The 21,227-nt window shown below is 37.7% G+C and overlaps 1 protein-coding gene across 7 annotated transcripts in view; it reads left to right on the top strand.

Annotated features, from left to right (window-relative positions):
• Positions 1-20,803, top strand: part of LOC129746472 (teneurin-m) — a 359,103-nt gene extending 338,300 nt beyond the window's left edge. For 6 of the 7 annotated variants that reach the window (XM_055740133.1, XM_055740131.1, XM_055740130.1 and 3 more), the window contains 3 exons: positions 423-449; positions 11,093-15,929; positions 15,991-20,803. In XM_055740133.1, the coding sequence (XP_055596108.1) occupies positions 423-449; positions 11,093-15,929; positions 15,991-16,737 (5,611 nt within the window). In that variant the 3' untranslated portion in view covers positions 16,738-20,803. The remainder of the gene's footprint in view (positions 1-422; positions 450-11,092; positions 15,930-15,990) is intronic. The other variant, XM_055740129.1, reaches the window with a different exon arrangement.
• Positions 20,804-21,227: the final 424 nt, after the last annotated feature.

Genomic DNA, 21,227 nt, shown 5'->3' with positions numbered 1-21,227 from the left:
TTCCAAACGATCCAATAATCCCCACTGGAAATTGAATAGCGGCGTGACTATCTTTTCCCATTTTCAATTACACTTTTCCCTGGAATCGGAAAATAAGCGCATTCTTCAGGAAACGTTATCTTCCATCTAATCTAATTGCAAGTTTCTTTCGTTTATAAACACAAATTCCTAAACTAACTCAAACCAAACTAACCAAAGCATCCAAGCAAGCTTAGGTCCTCCCAGCCAACTACGATCGGAATAAATTCCCCCGAAAATTATCGAAACTCCGCACGTTGAGTTGAGTCTAACCAATTCTCTAACACAAATGCTTTTCTCCTTCATCTCTTTTTTCTTCTTAACAAACCACCAACCAAAAACCAAAAACTAACCTCAACTGTCTAACACAAAACAACTGACAACTGAATGTGTGCAATGTGCAGCGTTTTTTGGAATCATTTTAACGCAAGGTAAGAAAGAGTCCTTCTCTGAGACAACTAACAAACGCTCGTATTTGCGCGATTACTCCCAAAACAATCTGAAAGTTAGCGTAAAAACAAAGAGATTTTGCGGAATAGAGAATATTTTGATTAGTAAACAGTACCAGTAGAAATCCCTTATATCGAAACTCCCCTCCACCTACATCCCGGTAACCACTAACACTCGGAAAAAACGTTATACTTGAAGAGCACTCACTACATGTGCCGATCATCCCATGTGCTACTTCTAGCACAAACATGAAATCTGCTTCTTTTGTTTTGAACCGCCATATCGAGAAAGTAGGAAAGCCTTATCAACCCATCCCGAACATGAAATGTCAACCACACCCCCACCCCAAAACCCCACCAAAAAACCCTCATTAAATCTTTAGTTTTGTGTACCGTGACGAATTTTATGTTTTATGTCGTTCTGTTTTCTTCGTATGTACGTAACAGTATATTGTACAACTGGTGAAGCTGCTTGAAGCTCCACTTGTACCATATTTCTGTGTCATAACTATATGTGTGTGTGTTATATATTTGTTTACAGCATCCGAAATCTGATTAACTTACAAAAAAAAAGAGTACAACAGAATGCAAGCAAGTCGAAACGTCAATTTCCGAAACCCAAAACCACCCAAAACTGAGAGCATGATGACCACCAACAATCAAGCAATCCGAGAAAAGTGAAAAACATGACATCCGAAAAGTAGGCCATGCTGTTTAAAGCTACGCCACGCCACGCGGCGTCAATTTGCCAGGAACCGGAACTGAAACTGATCATTATGATCCAATCAGCATTCAACCGGGTCGGTCTCTCCTGGCCGTCCTGTCAGAATTTAAAATTTAAAAATGTATTCGGCAACAACGCTCGGTAGGAAGTTGAGGGGAAAAAAGTTTGCAGCGAATGCATCCCCGACGCAATGCAGAAGGCGAGAGAGAGAGAGAGAACAAGAAAAAAAAAGCGCGACGAGGCGCACATTTTTCCGGAAAATAAATTAACCAACCCACGCATCGGTTCTGCCGCTTGGTTATGTAGTCAGTTCAATGCACAGTGGGTACCGAAATTCTATGACTCATAGATCAAAGTAGTCACCATACTAACTGAAGCCTTCTTAGATTGGATATTGTGGAATGTCATTAGCAGGAAATTTTCAGAAGAACATATTTTATTCAATTAACACCCGCGATCAAGTAAACTTCATTCGATAGAATCAATATTTGTTCCTAAAAAATAAGAAATGTGATTTAAAGCACATACTATATTCAAAGCTCACTGTCTGTTAAAACAGCAAATCACAAAAAAGACCAGTGTCATTCCCGGGGTTTTTGGTACTGATAGGACGACGAGCAAAAGCAAAAGCGGGCTCGTCACATTGACCCACGAGCCTGAAACGATACCTCCCTCGACCGGATATGGATGCATTTGGAAGACTAGCCCTCGAAAGAAATGGGTGAGGGGCGTATAGAGGCATAAATTTAATTTTTAACTTCAATATCGTGAACTTCCCGTTGCCGATGCAGCCGGTGCGCTTTTCCCTCGTGACTTTTTCATGAGGGTAGAGAATTCGATATTCGGTACCGCCTATATTTTTACGTAAAACAAGAAAAAAAAATACACACACAAAAAGTGACAAATTGATGGCTGCGTATCGCATAAAATCCCCAACCTGGGAAATAGAGCACCGGATTAGTTGCATAAATAACAAACACCTAGCAGTAGGTGAAAATGCAATTTTTATGCGTTGAGGATACCATCGGTTTGATTGTGTTTGTATTTGCAAGCCTTTGACAGCCTACTGGGTTTGGGAGTATTCTGTTATAGAAACCGTCTCTTTAAAACTTGAAACTTTCATTCAATGAACATTCAAAATAAACAACTCTAGAAAATGATAATAAACCTATCCTCAAATAAAGAATGGATTATTTTAGGCACAAGAACACAACCGGAGGCAATGAAATGTAACCATCGTTCTTTCTTTGATTAGGTAGTGAATATTAAAAACGTTATACATTAGGGTGGCAATGTATGTGAAATAATTCTTGATCTAATTTCGAAAACCGACCATATACATTTTGTGCATCGACCGAATACAAAATTTCAGCTTAATCGGACTTAATTTAGGGGTGCCCAAATGCACTTAAAGTTTTAGTTTTTTTGACCCTCGAAAATCATCAGAGGGGGGACACCAAAGGAAAACTAAAAAAAAACGAAATTTTAATTTTGATACCAAATGACTTAAAAATGCATAAAATTTCGCAATCTGGTGTTTTCCCGAAAAAAAATATTGTTGAAAATTTTTTTTTCAAGTTAACATCAGATCTCGACGTTTCATGTATTTTAAAGTCGTTTGGCAGCTAGATTAAAATTTCGATTTTTCCGATTTCTTTTGGACCATCTTTTAGTGATTTTCGAAGGTAAAAAACCGAAACTTTGATTTATTTGAGGCACCCCTATATAAAGGCCTATAGAATATATTTGATCACTTTCCGAAATTCGACATGACCCTTTGGGCTGCCATCCTAATATACGTATATTTTTTTGTTTTTTCTTTATTTATGGACCTTTTTTTGACATTCAGGTCCAAATAATATACGTATTATATACGTATCGATAAACTCTAAAGGTCAACCCTGAATTTGGACACATTAGGAATTTTGAATAGCTGTGTTTGATAGATATAGGTAATAATTGAAGGAAACTTTCGGTGACGGAATAGAAAAAATTCTCAACTAAGCAACATAGTTAAATCTTTTTTTTCAAGTTTCGCTAAAAGATTGAATTTGGAAATTTTAAAACTTATAAATTGCCATAAAATGTATAAGCCACAATCTAAGAGCAGAGAAGCAAATGGTCAGTGTCAGACGACTTTGATACTACTTTGCCCTATTTCATGCCCTACTGATTTTTGGTCAACGACGTAAGCTAACATTGTCATGACCAAGTTGAATGAATATCATTTTGCTTGCTACGAATTTTTTTCCCTAGGATCATTAATTACATTTTTACAACTGTTGCGCAACAAATAACATTAAACTCCTCCTAACATAATCAGAAAACTGAATAGAAAGATGACCGTGTGCGTGATGCGAGCGGAGAACAACAATGTCATGAAAAAAGGCCATTCCTGCCTAACTGACATTAAATTCGTAGACGACTTTGATATCCTTTCGATGACTAATAGACGTTGGTCAAGGGTCGAACGAAATTGACTGAAAATTACCAGCCCTGCCTAAGAGTCATTGGTATAAGGTCTGTTTTTTCAACAAACATCAATTTATTTGAAAAAAGAACAGTTAGTTTCCGGTACATTTATATAGCTTCAAAATTTACATCCAGACAGTTTTTTGAGCTATATGTCAGCAGAACGGTAGTTTTTTGAGACAATAACCGCGAGTTGAAGCCCAAAAGCAACACAGTCGTCAGATTCTTCAGCTTATTCCAGGGTTTTTGTATTTCAAACAGAACTATATTATTTATGACCAACAAAATAATGAGTTTAAGCTGATTTTATCCTGACAGAAGGTATGACAGAGCATGAGAAATTAACTAATGTAACTGTCGAACGAAAAGTATAAATTAACCATTTCGATTATAATGAAATGATTCCTTCAAGTATTTTTGGTAACAATGCTCCATCAAATCAATCTCGATGAAAGGGTGATTAAGATTCCATTCTTCGTCTTCTTGCGTCCTCCATTTTTTTTTCAACGTTATCTCTCTTACATGAAATATCCATCGCAGATAAAACTAATGCCAGGCCAACCATGTGGTAAATACCACAAAAGATACTGGATCAATGGGATTAAAGCGTGGAGTTCCCTACCAATCGCTTTAAATGCTTTAAATGTGCAAAAATTTTGATTAAAAATCATACAATGCAAATGTCTAAAACCATAAAAAAGGTTAGATCTCACCAAATAGTTTAAAGTCCACAGGACACATTCTTCGCTGGTTTGGAACCATACGTCTAAAGTTGGCAGGAGCCAGGCCGATGCTGTTTTGATATCGGATTCAACTGCATCCGACATTTCTACAGCTGATTTGTTTCTTCCCACCAACTGTAGATTCATTTAGCTACAGCACACTCAAAATTTTGAACGCCTTTGCGGTTATTTTCAACTTGATTTGAACTTGGTTTTTCTATGATCAAACTTTTTCCTTCCTCAGTTAGAACGACTTTTTCACGGAACGAAAATTTTTGACGTCAGTGCGAGTCAACGCCTACTAAAACTCCTGTCGAACGAGTGATTAAGATTCCGTTTTCAACTAATATGCAGGCTTCTCCGAGGTGGATTTTTTCCACCAAATCTGAACCTACGAAGAAAGAATTTAATTTTTTTAATGCTTAACGTTGTTTAGTGGACATTTGAAAATATCCAATAAGGTATCTTTAGACACATTCAAATTCCTATATTTATTACACATGTTCAAATCTAATAAGTTTATTGAGAGTAAAAGTAAAAGGCTAAAAACCCTCTTAAAATAAATATACAACAACAACAACAACAACAACAACAACAACAACGAGTTTATTACATTAAAGCTATATGTAAAGTCAATTCTGTTATATTTTTGATAATTTTTGACCATATTATCAAACCGTTTTTAAAATATAAGGAATTCAATTTTTATTTAGGTATTATTAGTAAACTACTATTAGGCCTATGATGATGTCTCTCTCAGGCTATCAAGGCTGGGAACAAAATGTACTAGAGAGACTGTGAGACTGTGTTTTTGAACAAAACCTAAAGCAGGAATATTTTCTTCCAGTTTTGTTTGGCTCTCCGAAATCTTTTTAATTTTACCTACTGAATATTGTTAGGTGACGAACGTATTGAATGCAATTCGAAAAACCCATTTTTGAAGCTCCCGATAGCACTTGTATTCGAAATTCAACTTTAACACAACAAAAACGCAACAAAACTTATGTTAACTCAAATTTGACAATTCACTAATTGTTAAAAAAAGATAAGATAGTAGAGAATATATGTCAAGTTATTTTTGCTGATTAAACACATATTTCGAGAATTCTGAATAACAATTTTTTCACAGTTCTTTAATATATCTTTTCCAAGTAATTTGTTGTATTTTGAATAAACATCTTCAAAATTAAGATGAAAAAAGATTGCTTTCCAGGTTATCGATGAAATAAAATCACAGTCAGTTGTTTTGGGTGAAATGTTCATAAAAATATCAGAAACTTTTTTCTTTTCGATCAAAATGCACTCTTATGTTCTACGTTTTCAAAGACGATCCCTTGTCAGTAACAAGAACCTATCGTTTTTGAGACATAAGTGAGCGTTCTAATAATATCATTCATAATGATACACAGTAAGTATGTCGAAGAAGAATATGAATTTTAGAAAGATTTCATTAATAGGTTTTTTTATGATAACAATATACACATGAGCAGTATACGGGTTCATATTTGTATGGGATGATTTTTATAACATTTATTTTTATTTTTATAACATTTTTTTTTTAAACGCGGCACCCTTCAGCTTTGTGCCATGCCGTGAAAAAAATGACCTTCTGAAAGTTTCAGCTCAATTGGTCGAAGCACGAGCTGGCGCAATCGACTTCAAATTGGAGATTCTCGACAAAATGTATCAAAAATCAACTCTTTATGTTCTAAAATATGCCCCAGTACACTCAGAAAAATACTTTGATGTATGCCATAATATTCTATTATAAAATGGCGCCATAAGTAAAATAATTGAAATTCATAAGATTGTCTTGAGACGCGAATGAATTCTGCAGATGAACACGTTCTTCAATGACAGGTTTTTGCTTTTCATAAGAGGGTCTCATAAAAACAGGATATGTCACGTTTGATGAGAATAATTCGAGAATATAATTGATGTTAAAAAAAACTCAGTTCGGCTAATTAGTTAGAAATTGCATACATTTTGGTCGTCATCAGCAGCACATCAATACCCGATTCCAAGAAAGATTTTAGGCCGCATCCGGTTTTTTTTTTATCTTGGGTTTTTTTCTCCCGGTCAACGTGCTGAAACGTAGACGAACAACAAATTTGAGTTTACAAATATGTTCAACGTTAATTTAAAAAAAAAATCAAACTTACTATTTGGAAGAATAAAATTGATAACTCCACAACTTCGTTAGACGGTTAAAAAATGATTGATGGAATGAATTTGTTCATTATTTTTCACAATGCCGTTTTTTCCATTTTTCATAAGAACTTCGTATGAAAATTGAAAGGATTTCATAAGACTCTGATGAACAATAATTTTACACTCTAAAAGGCGCTTCATAAGACGTATATTATAAAAATTATTAATTGCCTTACTGTACAATCTTCTACGCGATACAAGTTTACTGTGTTGCGATATCCGCAATAGCCCGAGATATTTGGATTTATGTGGGGGAACTGGGGGTAAGACTCCCACGTTAAGAAGAATATTTTATATCTCAGTAATGAATAATGCAATTCAGCAAATTCAACAAAAATTTTAAAAATGGGACTGTTCTTCATCAGAAATATATAAACAGGAACACTTAACCAATAATATACGTCCTGATCGTTCAATTTTGAAACACTTTCTATAGTATGATTTCCATTCCGTTTGGGGTAAAGTGCGTATACGTATGTACCCAAATGCGCCGTCTTTAACGTTTGATACCTACGTGTTTATTGATTCAAGTGGATCCGAAAGTGATTTCGAGGTTAAAACCCTTCTTTTTGACTTCACAGATGGAAAAACGTATTACTACGTGCAGTGCTGCCAGATATACTGTCATTCTTGTGAAAAGTTAATGAAATCTAAATGAAATTCAGGAATTTCAAATATTTCCTTTTTATTCAAATTATGTTTCAAATGCAACATTAAAATTTCATTGAAAGGATTGTGATGAAAACTGCACATAAATTTAAACAAATATGAAATAAGCTTATGACAGGTGATTTTTTTTTTTGCTATTATATGCCGTATTAACGTTATATAGAAAAAATACAAGGCCACAAATGTTTATGAACGCATTAAAAGGTAAATAGAACATATTAGTAAAAAAACTGAAATACTGGTGATGACACATCTTGCCTGCTCTGCGCATTTTTTACCTAGCTCCCCTACAAGTACTTTTTTCGTTTAACAAAATATCACGTTAAGAGCATAACTCAGACTCTGTTTTTCTTAGATTTTTTAAAAATTTTAACTTTGGAACTCACTCAATGAATTTCAACGAAATGCGAAAAATCACACATTCGATTACGAATATCTCACTACATGATTGCAAATGGTAAGAACTGACAATTACCATACATCAAGGATGAAATTTAAGAAAAACCAAATTGATCATCGATTTTATGATACAAATATTTTTTTTCGGAGATAAAAAAATACATCCAAAAAGTTTTCAAAACTTATTTGAATTTGAATTGAATTATGTATTTCTGTAATACACTTTTAAACCTTATCAAAAACAAAATCTTCAAACTTAGCTGATTAGAAATGATGATTTATCAGTTATCCTCTAAATCGGCTTTGGACGCATGTGCTCGATTGACTTATATACGTAAATTTCTTTTATTGTAATTACATTTATACAAATATTCGATCTATTGAAAAACAAACAAACTCTTAAAAAGAAGTATTTACAGAAAAGAATACCACTAAACACTTGCTAAAGGTCGGCCATTTTTATCCTTGAAAAACACACAAATGAAATTGAATCCCTTCAATAACTCCTGTTCGTAACTTCTCGTAACTTTTGAATCAAAGCAAGCGAAAGATTCCTTACAATTCATCTACGGTATGAACTTTCATTTAGTAGAATTATTCAACCAAGTAGGCTCACCACAACACATATGAGAGATCGTTTCTTGTAGTTTTTCAATTCACCAAAAAGCAAAATAAAACAAAAATATAAATTATAATAATTTTCATAATGGACCTTACATATTATTTAGTTCAATGAATGCATCCATAGTCTGCAAAGTCAATGTTCAAAAGAAAGAATATCATTCCTAGCAGTGATACTAATACTTCTTGAAATGTTTTATCTGTGAATGGGTTATTTCTAGATTATTGTGAGAGTACAGAAAGAAAAAAACTTAGTAGTAAAATAACAAAATATGATCCGCCTCAATCAAGTAGAGGGGTTTCGCAGTGAGGCTTAAATTTATAAAGAATTGCGAAATTAGGTTTGCAACGAGCCTGAAATTTATGAAGGATGCCGGAAATAGAAATGGTTCGAAATGAGCATAAAAAACTAACATTCATCAGCCGCCGACCGTGGCCTAGAGGATAACTTTCAAATCTTCTGAGCCAGAGGTCATGAGATCGAATCTCGGTCACGGCACACAAAGTACTCTATCTGTGGTCTGGTGATTTTAGCATTTGTAAGATGCTAGCCATCATGTCCTTGGAAGATGTACACCTTAGAATTAAGTAAATAACCTCTCTTCAAAGAAACATGAAGTTTCACTGAGATCCTATATGTGTGGGTTCGTTTTTAAACTGATTTTTCATGCTAAGATTATGAATATGATCTTTTCGAGGACTAGTAGAGATAATTATTTAAACAGTTGGCCGAATTTGGTCATTTTCGTCAACGATGAAAGTTATTTAGTTTATGACTTAGACTATTCAAGTCCACATACAAGTACAAATTGATAAGCACCGGAATCAGAATTTCTATTCTGTCATACGTGTGTTTAGAGTCCAACACGAGCATTACTGTAATTGAGAGGAACATTTTAAGTCTTTTTTGTGACGTCTAATATTCTAAGATAGATATCATATCTAAACTTGCCAGATTGTCCGATTTATCCGGGTATGCCCGGAAATTTAATAAAAAAAATTGAATAATGTCTGGTCCTGCTCGGTTGGCCGAATTTGCCTGGAAATATCCACTTCATTAGCCAAATCAAACAAAAAACAAAATTTGTTGTTAATTTTCTTTTATTAATGCGTTCAAACCGAAATTTTTGGGCAAGTTTTATAAAAATAATCAAAAATGGATTTTTAAAAACCTAAAATACGATTAAAAATCTGATGGATGATGCTTTTTTGAGATTTTTTCTATGGATTTTTGTTGAGTAATTCCTGGGTTTTGACAAAATTTGCCCGGATATTGCCCGGATTTTTGGTCGACAATTTTGAAATCAAATACCCGGATTTTGCCAGATTTTTAGATCAAATAGCCCGAATGTGCCGAAAAATGCTGAAAAAGATCTGGAAACCTTAATCATACCACAAATTCATTTAGTAATTGTAAATCTTCAATTAGAATTATTGAAATAACCTTGAAAATACCTCAAGTCTCTACGAGATCTAATTTAAATCTTTTCTTGTAATCAATACTGATGTTATGAAATCGCTTGGTACATCTTTGTACCTGAAAATAATCACATTTTCGTAGATGATGGAAAGAATAAGTGAAACATGAGCTATCAAAGAACGATAGAACATAAGCCGTAAATATCATGATTTTTTCGAAAAAGAAACAACGGCTCACCGGCAGGACTTGAACCTGCAATCTCCGCTTCAGTACTACGGCGCGTTAGCCAATTTGAAAGTCCTGCCGGTGAGCCGTTGTTTCTTTTTCGAAAAATTCATGATATTTACGGCTTATGTTCTTTCGTTCTTTGATAGCTCATGTTTCACTTATTCTTTCCATCATCTACGAAAATGTGATTCTTTACTTGTGAAAAATAAGATTCTTAGCTCATATTTTTGAAAAACATTTCTACAATGTTTACATAAAAAAGACTAAAATCGACATATTAAAAATCGAACATTAACTAATTTCGTTGTGAGATATTTTTTAAAATGAAGTAAAAATGACTCCAACATTGGAATAAAGTTAAACATAAACACTTACCCGATCGAAGTGAAACAATTTATGTTTACTACAGAACAAAAAATGATAGAATAATCGATTGACTTTCAGAGACCCACAAAAACGAATACCTAATGAGACCGAGGGACTTGCTTGCATTTGTTGGTCAACAAAAAGTTTAATTAATGCCTTTAATTAGCGGTATTATTCATGCATGATTTATCAATTTATATTTTTGTTTCGATTCGTACGTTTGATAGCAAAAAATAAAGGCCTCAACAGCACAGAATCACACCCACACACATCAACAGATTTCATCAGAATGAACAACTTGTATGTTCGAATGGAGACGAAAAAAAATCAGAAAGCTCGCGTCACTCGACAATCCGTTGCTGTAGGTGGTGTAGATGTAAGGCTCCATCTCCTCATCCTCCCCTATTGTGTGATCCCGCCCAACTTCCAAACTGTTAAATGTTGCTTCCATCATGTGTCCGTTGTGTGCATGTGCAATCGTGTATCTTTTTTTTTTGTTTTTCAACTGTGGTATTAGTTGTTATTTGAAAAAATATTTCCATTTGAGGGCCGGAAAAAAGCTCCTGCATCCTTTCAAGCGGATTTTTATCCGTCACTAACGCCAATTTGAAATAATAAACACGTGGCCAACACGTCCGTAGATTCCCACATATTTGAACGATGGGATGTTTCATCGACGATACGTTAGGATTGTTTTGTATTCGAGTGCTAATTATTTCAGCATCAAAAACATTTGGTTCAACAGTTTGGCTTAATTTGTTGTTTTATTCTCTTCATTGTTGATGACAAACAGTCGCTCTGCTGTGATCCGAGGTCGTGTGGTAACGTCCCTACAGATGGGCCTGGTGGGTGTCCGCGTAAGCACATCGACGCCACTAGAAGGATTCACTCTGACGCGGGACGATGGATGGTTTGATTTGATGGTCAATGGAGGAGGAGCGATAACGTTACAATTTGGAAGATCACCTTTCCGGCCACAGACGAGGATTGTTCAAGTTCCGTGGAATGAAGTGGTCATCATCGATACCGTTATCATGTCCACTATCGACGATAAGGAAAGGACTGGACCACCCCATACATGTTTCTCACACGATTACGATTCGATGAAGCCGGTAGTTTTGGCAACATGGAAACATGGATTCCAGGGTGCCTGTCCGGATCGATCTGCTATTTTAGCTGAATCACAGGTGGTACAGGAGTCGCTAGCCATTCCCGGAACTGGCCTCAATTTGGTCTATCACAGCAGCCGAGCAGCCGGATATTTGTCTACGATTAAACTACAGCTTACTCCGGACATCATTCCTCAAACGTTGAAACTCATTCATCTGAGGATTACGATCGAAGGAATTTTGTTCGAACGAATTTTTGAGGCGGATCCTGGCATCAAATTCACTTACCCTTGGAATCGTTTAAATATCTACCGACAACGTGTCTATGGCATAACAACCGCCGTCGTAAAAGTTGGCTATCAGTACACGGATTGTAAAGATGTCATCTGGGATGTCCAGACCACTAAATTGAGTGGTCATGATATGAGCATTTCGGAAGTTGGTGGATGGAACTTGGATATTCATCATCGGTACAACTTCCACGAGGGTATTTTGCAAAAGGGAGATGGTTCGAATATTTACTTGAAGCACAAACCACGTGTCATTTTAACGACAATGGGGGATGGTCATCAACGTCCTCTGGAATGCAGTGATTGCAACGGTATTGCATCCAAACAACGCCTTTTGGCTCCGGTCGCCTTGGCCGCTGCACCAGATGGTAGTCTGTATGTTGGTGACTTCAACTACATCCGAAGAATTATGATCGATGGAACAGTTAAAACCGTTGTTAAATTGAACGCCACTCGAGTTTCGTACCGCTATCATATGGCACTGAGCCCTCTGGATGGTTCACTGTACATTTCTGACCCTGAATCTCATCAAATCATCAAAGTTAGGAACAAGGACGACTCACATGATCCCGAACACAACTGGGAACCCGTGGTCGGTAGCGGAGAACGTTGCCTTCCAGGAGATGAAGCTCATTGCGGAGATGGTGGCATGGCACGTGATGCCAAGTTGGCTTACCCGAAGGGAGTAGCTATCTCATCGGATAATGTGCTCTACTTTGCTGACGGTACCAATATTCGAATGGTAGATCGCGACGGAATCATTAGCACACTCATTGGTAATCACATGCACAAATCCCACTGGAAACCTGTCCCATGTGAGGGAACCCTCAAGATTGAAGAAATGCACCTTCGTTGGCCAACCGAACTAACCATCAACCCGTTGGACGATACGCTACACATCATCGATGATCACATGATCCTACGCATGACTCCGGACGGCCGAGTTCGAGTGATCGCTGGAAGACCTCTACACTGCGCGTCAGCCGCACCAACCACGATCGATTCCGATCTTGCTGCTCATACATCCCTGGTTATGCCTCAAAGTATCGCATTTGCACCCACCGGTGATCTTTACGTAGCCGAAAGTGATTCGCAGCGTATCAACCGAATCCGAGTTATCGGAACCGATGGCAAAGTCGCTGCCTACGCCGGCGCCGAATCCAAATGCAACTGTCTGGAGCGAGGATGCGATTGCTACGAGGCCGACCATTACTTAGCTATTAGTGCCAAATTTAACACCATTTCAGCCATCACAGTTACACCCGATGGTCACGTACACATTGCCGATCAAGCCAACTATCGCATTCGATCGGTTATCTCAAGTCTTCCCGAAGCCGGTACTTCCAAGGAGTACGAAATCTATGCTCCAAACTCGCAAGAGATTTACGTATTCAACCGATTTGGCCAACACATCGCAACTAAGAATATTATGACTGGAGAGACGACCTACAGTTTCCTGTACAACGTCAACACTTCGAACGGAAAACTGAGCACAGTCACTGATGCCGCTGGAAACAAAGTATTCCTGCTGCGTGATTACACATCTCAAGTCAACTCGATAGAAAATACTATGGGACAAAAATGCCGCCTACGAATGACCCGAATGAAGATGCTGCATGAGATCAGCACCCCGGATAACTACAATGTCACCTTCGATTATCATGGTCCAACTGGTTTGCTCAAAACCAAGCTGGATTCAACGGGACGCTCGTACGTGTACAACTACGATGAATTTGGACGCCTTACTTCAGCCGTTACTCCAACTGGTAAGCAGATCGACCTCACTTTTGACCTTAGCGTTAAGGGTGCTACTGTTAAAGTAACGGAAAATTCACAACGTGAAGTGTCTATGTTGATACAAGGATCATCGGTGGTCTCACGTGCTGGAGAAGCTGCAACCAAAACTACAGTACTGGTTGATGGAGGAACCACCAGCGTCAGTCCGTGGGGAAATACCGTATCGGTTGAATCTGTACCTTACATCTTGTTGGCCGAAATCGATCCTTTGCTTGGGGAAAGCTATCCGGTACCATCAAAACAACGCACCGAAATCAATGGGGATCTTTCAAATCGATTCGAGTGGAGATATTTCATTCGTCACGTACCAGTGCGAGGCAAAAATTCTCGAGCCATTACTCAAGTCGGCAGGAAACTTCGTGTCAATGGAGAGAACCTGCTGACATTTGAATATGAGAAGGATAGCTCTTCAATCACGGTTTCGGTGGATGATAAAACTGATCTGCTGAATGTAACCTACGACAAATCTTCACGTCCAATTGCGTATAGACCTCAATCCGGTGAGTATGCCGATGTTGATTTGGAGTACGATCGTTTCGGACGTTTGATTTCATGGAAGTGGGGTAACCTAAAGGAAGAGTACACTTTCGATCGGGCTGGTCGACTGAATGAGATCAAATATGGAGACGGTAGTTCGATGGTGTATGCCTTCAAGGATACGTTCAGTAGCCTCCCGTTGAAGGTAACAACACCTCGCCGGTCGGATTATCTGTTGCAGTATGACGATGCCGGAGCTTTGCAATCGTTAACAACTCCACGCGGTCACATCCATGCTTTCTCGCTGCAGACTTCACTAGGATTCTTCAAGTATCAGTACTTCTCACCCATCAATCGCCATCCGTTCGAGATTCTCTACAATGATGATGGACAGATACTGGCAAAGATTCACCCGCATCAATCCGGAAAAGTAGCATTCGTGTATGATAACGCAGGAAGATTGGAGACTATTCTTGCTGGACTTTCTTCAACACAATACACATACCAGGAGAGTACGGGTCTGGTTAAAATGGTTGAAGTACTCGAGCCAGGTTTTGAGCTAAGAAGAGAGTTTAAGTACCACGCAGGAGTGATGAAGGATGAAAAGTTGAAATTCGGATCGAAGAGTGCTTTGGCATCAGCTCATTTCAAGTACCAATACGATGGCAATGCGAGGTTAAGCGGAATCGAAATGGATATCGACGGAAAGGACTTGCCGATTATGCGATTTAAGTATGGTCAGAGTTTAGGAACTTTGGATGCCATCAGTGATCTTAGGATTACGAGAAACGCTTTCAACAGAACTGTGGTTCAAGATACGTCGAAACAATTCTTTACGATTACTGATTTCGATGAACATGGTCGAGTTAAGAGCGTGCTGATCAATATCAAATCATTCGATGTGTACCGGTTGGAGTTGGACTATGACCTGAGGAACAGGATCAAGACACACAAGGTAATGGTAGGCCGTGTTACATCGCTGGATAAAGTCAACTACAATGCTGATGGTCTCGTTAGCGAAGTTGTGGGAACCAATAGCTGGAAATACCTGTACGATGAAAATGGTAATATTATCGGAATTATGGAGCAGGGTGACAAAACGAATCTCGGATACGATACGGGCGATCGAGTCGTTCAGATTGGAGATGTGGAGTTCAACAGCTACGATGCTCGAGGCTATGTGGTTCGTCGAGGAGAGCAAAAGTATCGTTATAACAACCGAGGTCAGCTAATTCATGCTATGGAACGCGATCGGTTCCAGACATGGTACTTCTACGACGATATGGGCCGACTGGTAGCTAGCCACGATGAAAAGGGTAATGTAACGCAGTACTTCTACGCCAACATCAACGCACCTGAGCTCATCACTCATGTTCATTACCCGAAAGTATCAAAGACGTTTAGATTCCTGTACGATGATCGCGATATGTTAGTTGCGGTGGAAACCGGCGAACAACGCTACTACGCTGCAACTGACCAAAATGGCTCTCCGATTGCATTCTTCGACATCAACGGAAATATAGTGAAAGAAGTTCGACGAACGCCGTTCGGTAAAATCGTTAAAGATTCCAATCCGGACTTTTTCATGCCTATCGATTTCCATGGCGGATTGTTGGATCCTAATACTCGTCTGGTGTACATGGAGAAGCGATTGTACGATACATCAGTGGGCCAATGGATGACCCCGTCCTGGGAACAGCTGGCTACAGAAATGCGTCTGCCAACGGATGTGTTTATCTATCGTTTCCATAACAATGATCCCATCAATCGAAAGGAACCGATGAACTACATGAATGATCTGAAGTCCTGGTTGAGGTTGTTCGGTTACGATATGACCAAAATGCAAGGATCCAAATACACGAAGGATATGATCTACCGACCGAAGGCGATGATCAAGTCACCACAGCTAGCACCCGATTTCGGTGTCATGTCCGGATTGCAATGCATCGTTGAAAAGGTAAATTTTTGATTTAAATTCTCTTTAAATTATCATTCATTATATGTATTGAACTCTACAGGTTGACGAAAAGTTCTCGGACTTTGGCTTCGTTCCAAAACCGCTGCTGAAGATGGAACTGAAGACCCGGAATCTGCTGCCTCGAGTATCCTATCGCCGCGGCGTGTTTGGCGAAGGTGTTCTCATATCACGCATTGATGGTCGTGCTTTGGTTAGTGTGGTCGATGGATCAAACAGCGTTGTCCAGGATGTGGTTTCATCGGTCTTCAACAGCTCCTACTTCTTGGATCTTCACTTCAGCATCCACGATCAGGACGTGTTCTACTTTGTGAAGGATAACATAATGAAGCTGCGAGATGACACCGAAGAGCTGCGCCGTTTGGGAGGTATGTTCAATATATCGACGCATGATATCAACGATCATGCAGGGGCAAATGGTAAGGAACTTCGGCTTCATGGACCAGATGCGGTTGTGATCATCAAATACGGTGTAGATCCCGAGCAAGAGCGGCACCGAATTCTCAAGCATGCTCATAAACGAGCCGTCGAGAGAGCGTGGGAGCTGGAGAAGCAATTGGTCGCAGCCGGATTCCAGGGGCGTGGTGATTGGACGGAGGAAGAAAAAGAAGAGCTCATATCTCATGGTGATGTTGATGGATGGATTGGAGTCGACATTCATAGCATACACAAGTATCCGCAGCTGGCGGATGATCCCGGAAATGTAGCCTTCCAGAGGGATTCCAAACGAAAACGACGGAAGAGCGGAAGCCATAAAACGCTAAGGGCACACAGGCATGAGAGTTCGTGAAATAGTTCGCAAGCAACGCCCACAACACTACTAGCGTAATGTAATAAACGATCGATCTGTGAAGTTTTCCAAAAAAAAAGCTGAAATAAGTAAATTTCAAGGAATGCTCTCTTTTTAAAGGAAAATTCTTTCTCCGAGAACTGATTTGAAGAAAGAGAAGTAAATATTAGAAATATTGTGATACATAGATTTATTTTGGATTATTTTCGTAGGATTAAAACAATGACAAGCAAACGTGGACAAGATGGAAGTTGTAGAAATCGTAACAAGTGAATCTACAGCTGGGCAGAAGGCTTTCTCATTCATGTCAAACCAAAAACAAATCAATAAACACGAATTTTATCAGACAACCGTGCAGCAATTGCGCTCCCAACTCACACTGAGGACATATTTTTGTACAAATACTTCCAAAAATAAAAGCAAACAAATACCATATGGTTTCCGCCATGTTGTGAATGTCGCCCACTACTATACAACATCCTATAAAAACCAAAAGACCCCCGCCAGGCTTCATCAGAGCAGTTCAAAACAAAAATCTTCCCCAATCACCACCGCCACGCCACCGTTTCATATGGATACCAGCACCTAGCGCAGTTAGTTAATAGCAGAAATACAAAGCAAAAACAACAATAACTGTTTTAGATAAACAACAGAAAAACGATAAACATGATAACCAAAACTATATCGAACGAAAGAAACACAAAATCAAAACACCCAATCCAAGCAACCGACGGACAGCAAATTCACAAAAATCATGACGCAAAAGCGGAACAAACATACAAAACCAGAAATGCAAGAGCCGTACGTAGTTCGTCTGTAGTAAAAAAAGGGAAATAAATAAACAAAAGTAAAACAGTAGAACGCACTATCATTTTATAACATTTGCGGAGACGGGATGAGAAAGAGTTAAGAAAAAACAGAGAAAAAAACAGAAAAAAAACTTATTCAAAAATGAAAAGTGTAGTTAATTAGATGAAAATTAAATGTGAATAATTGTGAATGTCATTTAGCAAGTAAGATTGCTGAAATTTTAAATAACAATGTAAAATAAACGGAGAAAAAATCGAAAGCATAAAGGCCGAACAGTTAAAAGTAGTAGAATTTGAAATTTGAATAAACTTAATGAAGGTAAAAAAAAAACTGCATGCGAATGGTGGTGAAGCTCTAAATTCGGTGTTGTGCAAACGGTGCCATTCAAAACAACATTGTTACAAACACTAGTCGTCGCGATGTCAAATGAACGAAGAGGCGTGGCTCTTGCTCTTAATTTTTTTTACAAGAAACGAGTAAGAGCTCTGTCCCATGAGAGTATTTGACTTTGATAACAAACGCCCGTAAGTGAGTTGAAACGAATACAGAAATCAGAAATTTAAAATACATAATTACTAACAAAATCGACTGACTGAGAAATCTTGAATATAAAAGAAAAGTACCACAGGATCCGCTAAATGGAAGCGAAGTACGAGGGTGTGCCATATGAGAGAAAATAATATAAACTTAAACGAGTAAGGAAGCAAGTCTGCGCGCGAAAGAGACAGGAAGGGGATACATAAACAGAATCTTAGGCTGATGTCATGCTGAAGCAACTAGCAACGCAACGCAACGCAACGTTCCAATAAGATTGCGTTGCAACGCATTGGTATGTCATGCTGGCGCGACCTGTGACTTTGAAATTCCCTACAAATCATCACTTCTCTACATCTGATAATGCTTTGAATCGTCTCCTTTCTTTCGGGAGCCATCAAAAACTCATCAAATCACGACCCGGATTGCAAGAATGCCAAAATTTGAACCGACAAAATTCCTTGTTTTTTTTGCCGGAACTAAGAATTCATGAAAATTTTCTCGCCGATTAAGATATTTTTTAGTTTATTATCACAAGTTCGGACAGATCTTCGTACTATTGTGCTTAAAACCCGGAATCACTGCTTCAAATCGAGAAAAAACAATATTCCTATTGGATTTCCTACTAGTCGCGCTACTAAACACATTGGCATCAGATTGGTCGCGCTACATAAAGCGACCAGTATGACAGGTCTGCGCGATTTCCATGGAGATCAAATGAGAGCTGGTTAGTCGTGTGAACGTTGCGTTGTAGGTCGCGTTGCTAGTTGTTTCAGCATGACATCAGCCTTACCCGTAAAAAGAAAGCAAAAGAAGACGTAGTAGGCCATGAGAAGAAAGTTGTACAGTAATCCTAGTGACCTATCGAAGTAATAAACAACAACATGGGAAGTGAGAATGATTAAAAAGAAAACAAAGAAATTGTAGTGAAATCTTCTCCTTATGCTAACAATTTTAGTGATGAAAACCGTAGTAGTAGGCCATGGAGTTAACTCGGCCATCCAAATCTATTTAATGGAAAAGAGAAACCGTTGACAGAGCTAAACGTGTATTAGTAGTATAGAATGTCAAAAAAATAGAAGAGTGGCTTTTAAGTTTTAGCACGTATGAGAAAGCTATTTTACATTTTTGACTTTCGTTCTCAAAAAGACGAGCTTAATATGATGAGGAAAAAGAATACTGATTTAAATTTTACGAAACAATAACGAAATCACACACACAAATCCGTCTTGCTTCCTAATTTTAAACTGAATAATAATATAAACGAAATCTGCAAAAAAACATGTGTCGATATAAAAATGAACATACACTACTCAATAGGTTGTCACAAAACAAGTAAAATCTCTCTCATTTCTTGGCTTCTACAGGGTATTTGTAATAAAGAATCTAATACAATGCGAAAACCATAACAATAGAACATCTGGAGAGTCAGAAAAGAGAATAAAAAAATAAGGAACAGAAAAAAACTGAAATCATCCATGACATACTAGAAATAACAGAAAAGAGAAAAAAAAACAGTTGGCGATGATACCAAAAATATTCAAAGTACTAACGGAAATTGCTTTTGCGTTTGCGTTGTTTACTTTTTTAAGTTGTACGTGTAATGACTCCATGACAACACATACTCATGTTGCAACCAGAATACACATGCACTTGCAGTTGCTTTCTCAAATAGAATCTTAGTTTGGAAACCAACAACAGATCTACACGAATACTCGCTTGGAAAATTCCCCTACTAACTACACTCACAACCACACAGATATATACACAGAATACAAATGACGCTTATTTGATTTCTCTACTCAGTTTAGCGTATAGAGAGCAATTATTTTTAGTCTCTTCATACAGTTGATTGTTTTTCCAACCGATTGTCAAAAACCCTCCGGACTGTAGCGAAATTGAAAATTAACTTCAAGAAAAATAAACTTGTTATACATGACGATTTTCGATCTGATGAAACATGGAGAATGGAAAAATCAGAACGAATTCATCCGTACAATCTCAACTTCTGTAAAATGTGTAGAATTCTAGCAAACAAATGAATAGAAAAAAATGCGAATCGAAAAAGCAATAACAGAACTAGTATGACACTACCTTCGTTATTGTAGTGCTTTTGTTTAATTATTGTTTTGCCAGCATTTAAGCTGCAAACAGCGCATAGCCAGAAAATTTACAACAACAAAAAATGTGCAATCAAAGATAAAAGGATTTTTTAAACCTTTCTGACGTCACAACAGTACTTCTTGTGTGAACGAGTCACGCTTTCATTCTGTTTCACCATTTGTTGAGAACAAATTAAAATCGGTCAGAAAACAAAAATCTGTAGAAATCTGTACATAAATGGTTTTGCAAAAACAAAAACAATAATCTGTATATTTATTTACCCCTTAAATTAGGCTTGTGTAACTCATTGAAACTTTTTGTTCCTCTATTGGATTATTTCGCAACTGATTTTGCTCAGTTGGATCGTTACTGTAAATAGTAAAAGACACATACACAATCATTACCGACTTTGCACTTGCCGCATTGATTGTTGGGTGAGTCAAGCAAATTAGGTGCCCACTCGAACATGAAAATCTCAGCCAGAGTGAAGGAAAACAAATAGTGATCTGAAACCAAAACTAAATTTTCAATTCCTTTCCCATCTTCTAAAATTAAAAAAAAAACAAATTTCGTTAGAATCGGTGAATCATCTTAAACACCTAGAAAAAAAACAATACAATTTCTCTGATCTTTTGTACAGTATAATTTGGTGAACGAAAACATAAAAAAATCTTTCTAGGGCTGTAGTTGAAACAAGAAAATGTTGGCCGTGACAAAGCAAAAAAAAGTAGACGCTTGATGTAAAATTTATAACACAAAGTCGCGAGGTGTTACTAACATTATTACAGCAATCACACACTGTAATGAAGAAAACCTAGGAAAGGTTGAATTCGAGAAAAAAAAAACAAGAAAAAATCGAGAAAAGCTAGTGATTGATCCCCCCCTGTTTTGTAATATACTAAAATGAAAAGCTAGGGACTTTGCATCAGCGTACATAAACAAAATATTGAAAATAAAAAATATGACTAACTAAAGCGAGCTGTTGAGACGTTTGTCCTTCAGTTCAGCGAAGAGGAAAACACGATGGAGTAAATGAATACAAG

The sequence above is a fragment of the Uranotaenia lowii genome, chromosome 2 (genome assembly GCF_029784155.1).
Source record: "Uranotaenia lowii strain MFRU-FL chromosome 2, ASM2978415v1, whole genome shotgun sequence".
Classification (NCBI taxonomy): Eukaryota; Metazoa; Arthropoda; class Insecta; order Diptera; family Culicidae; genus Uranotaenia; species Uranotaenia lowii.
The sequence above is the reverse complement of the archived record's forward strand: the minus strand, read 5'-3'. Positions and strand labels throughout refer to the sequence as shown.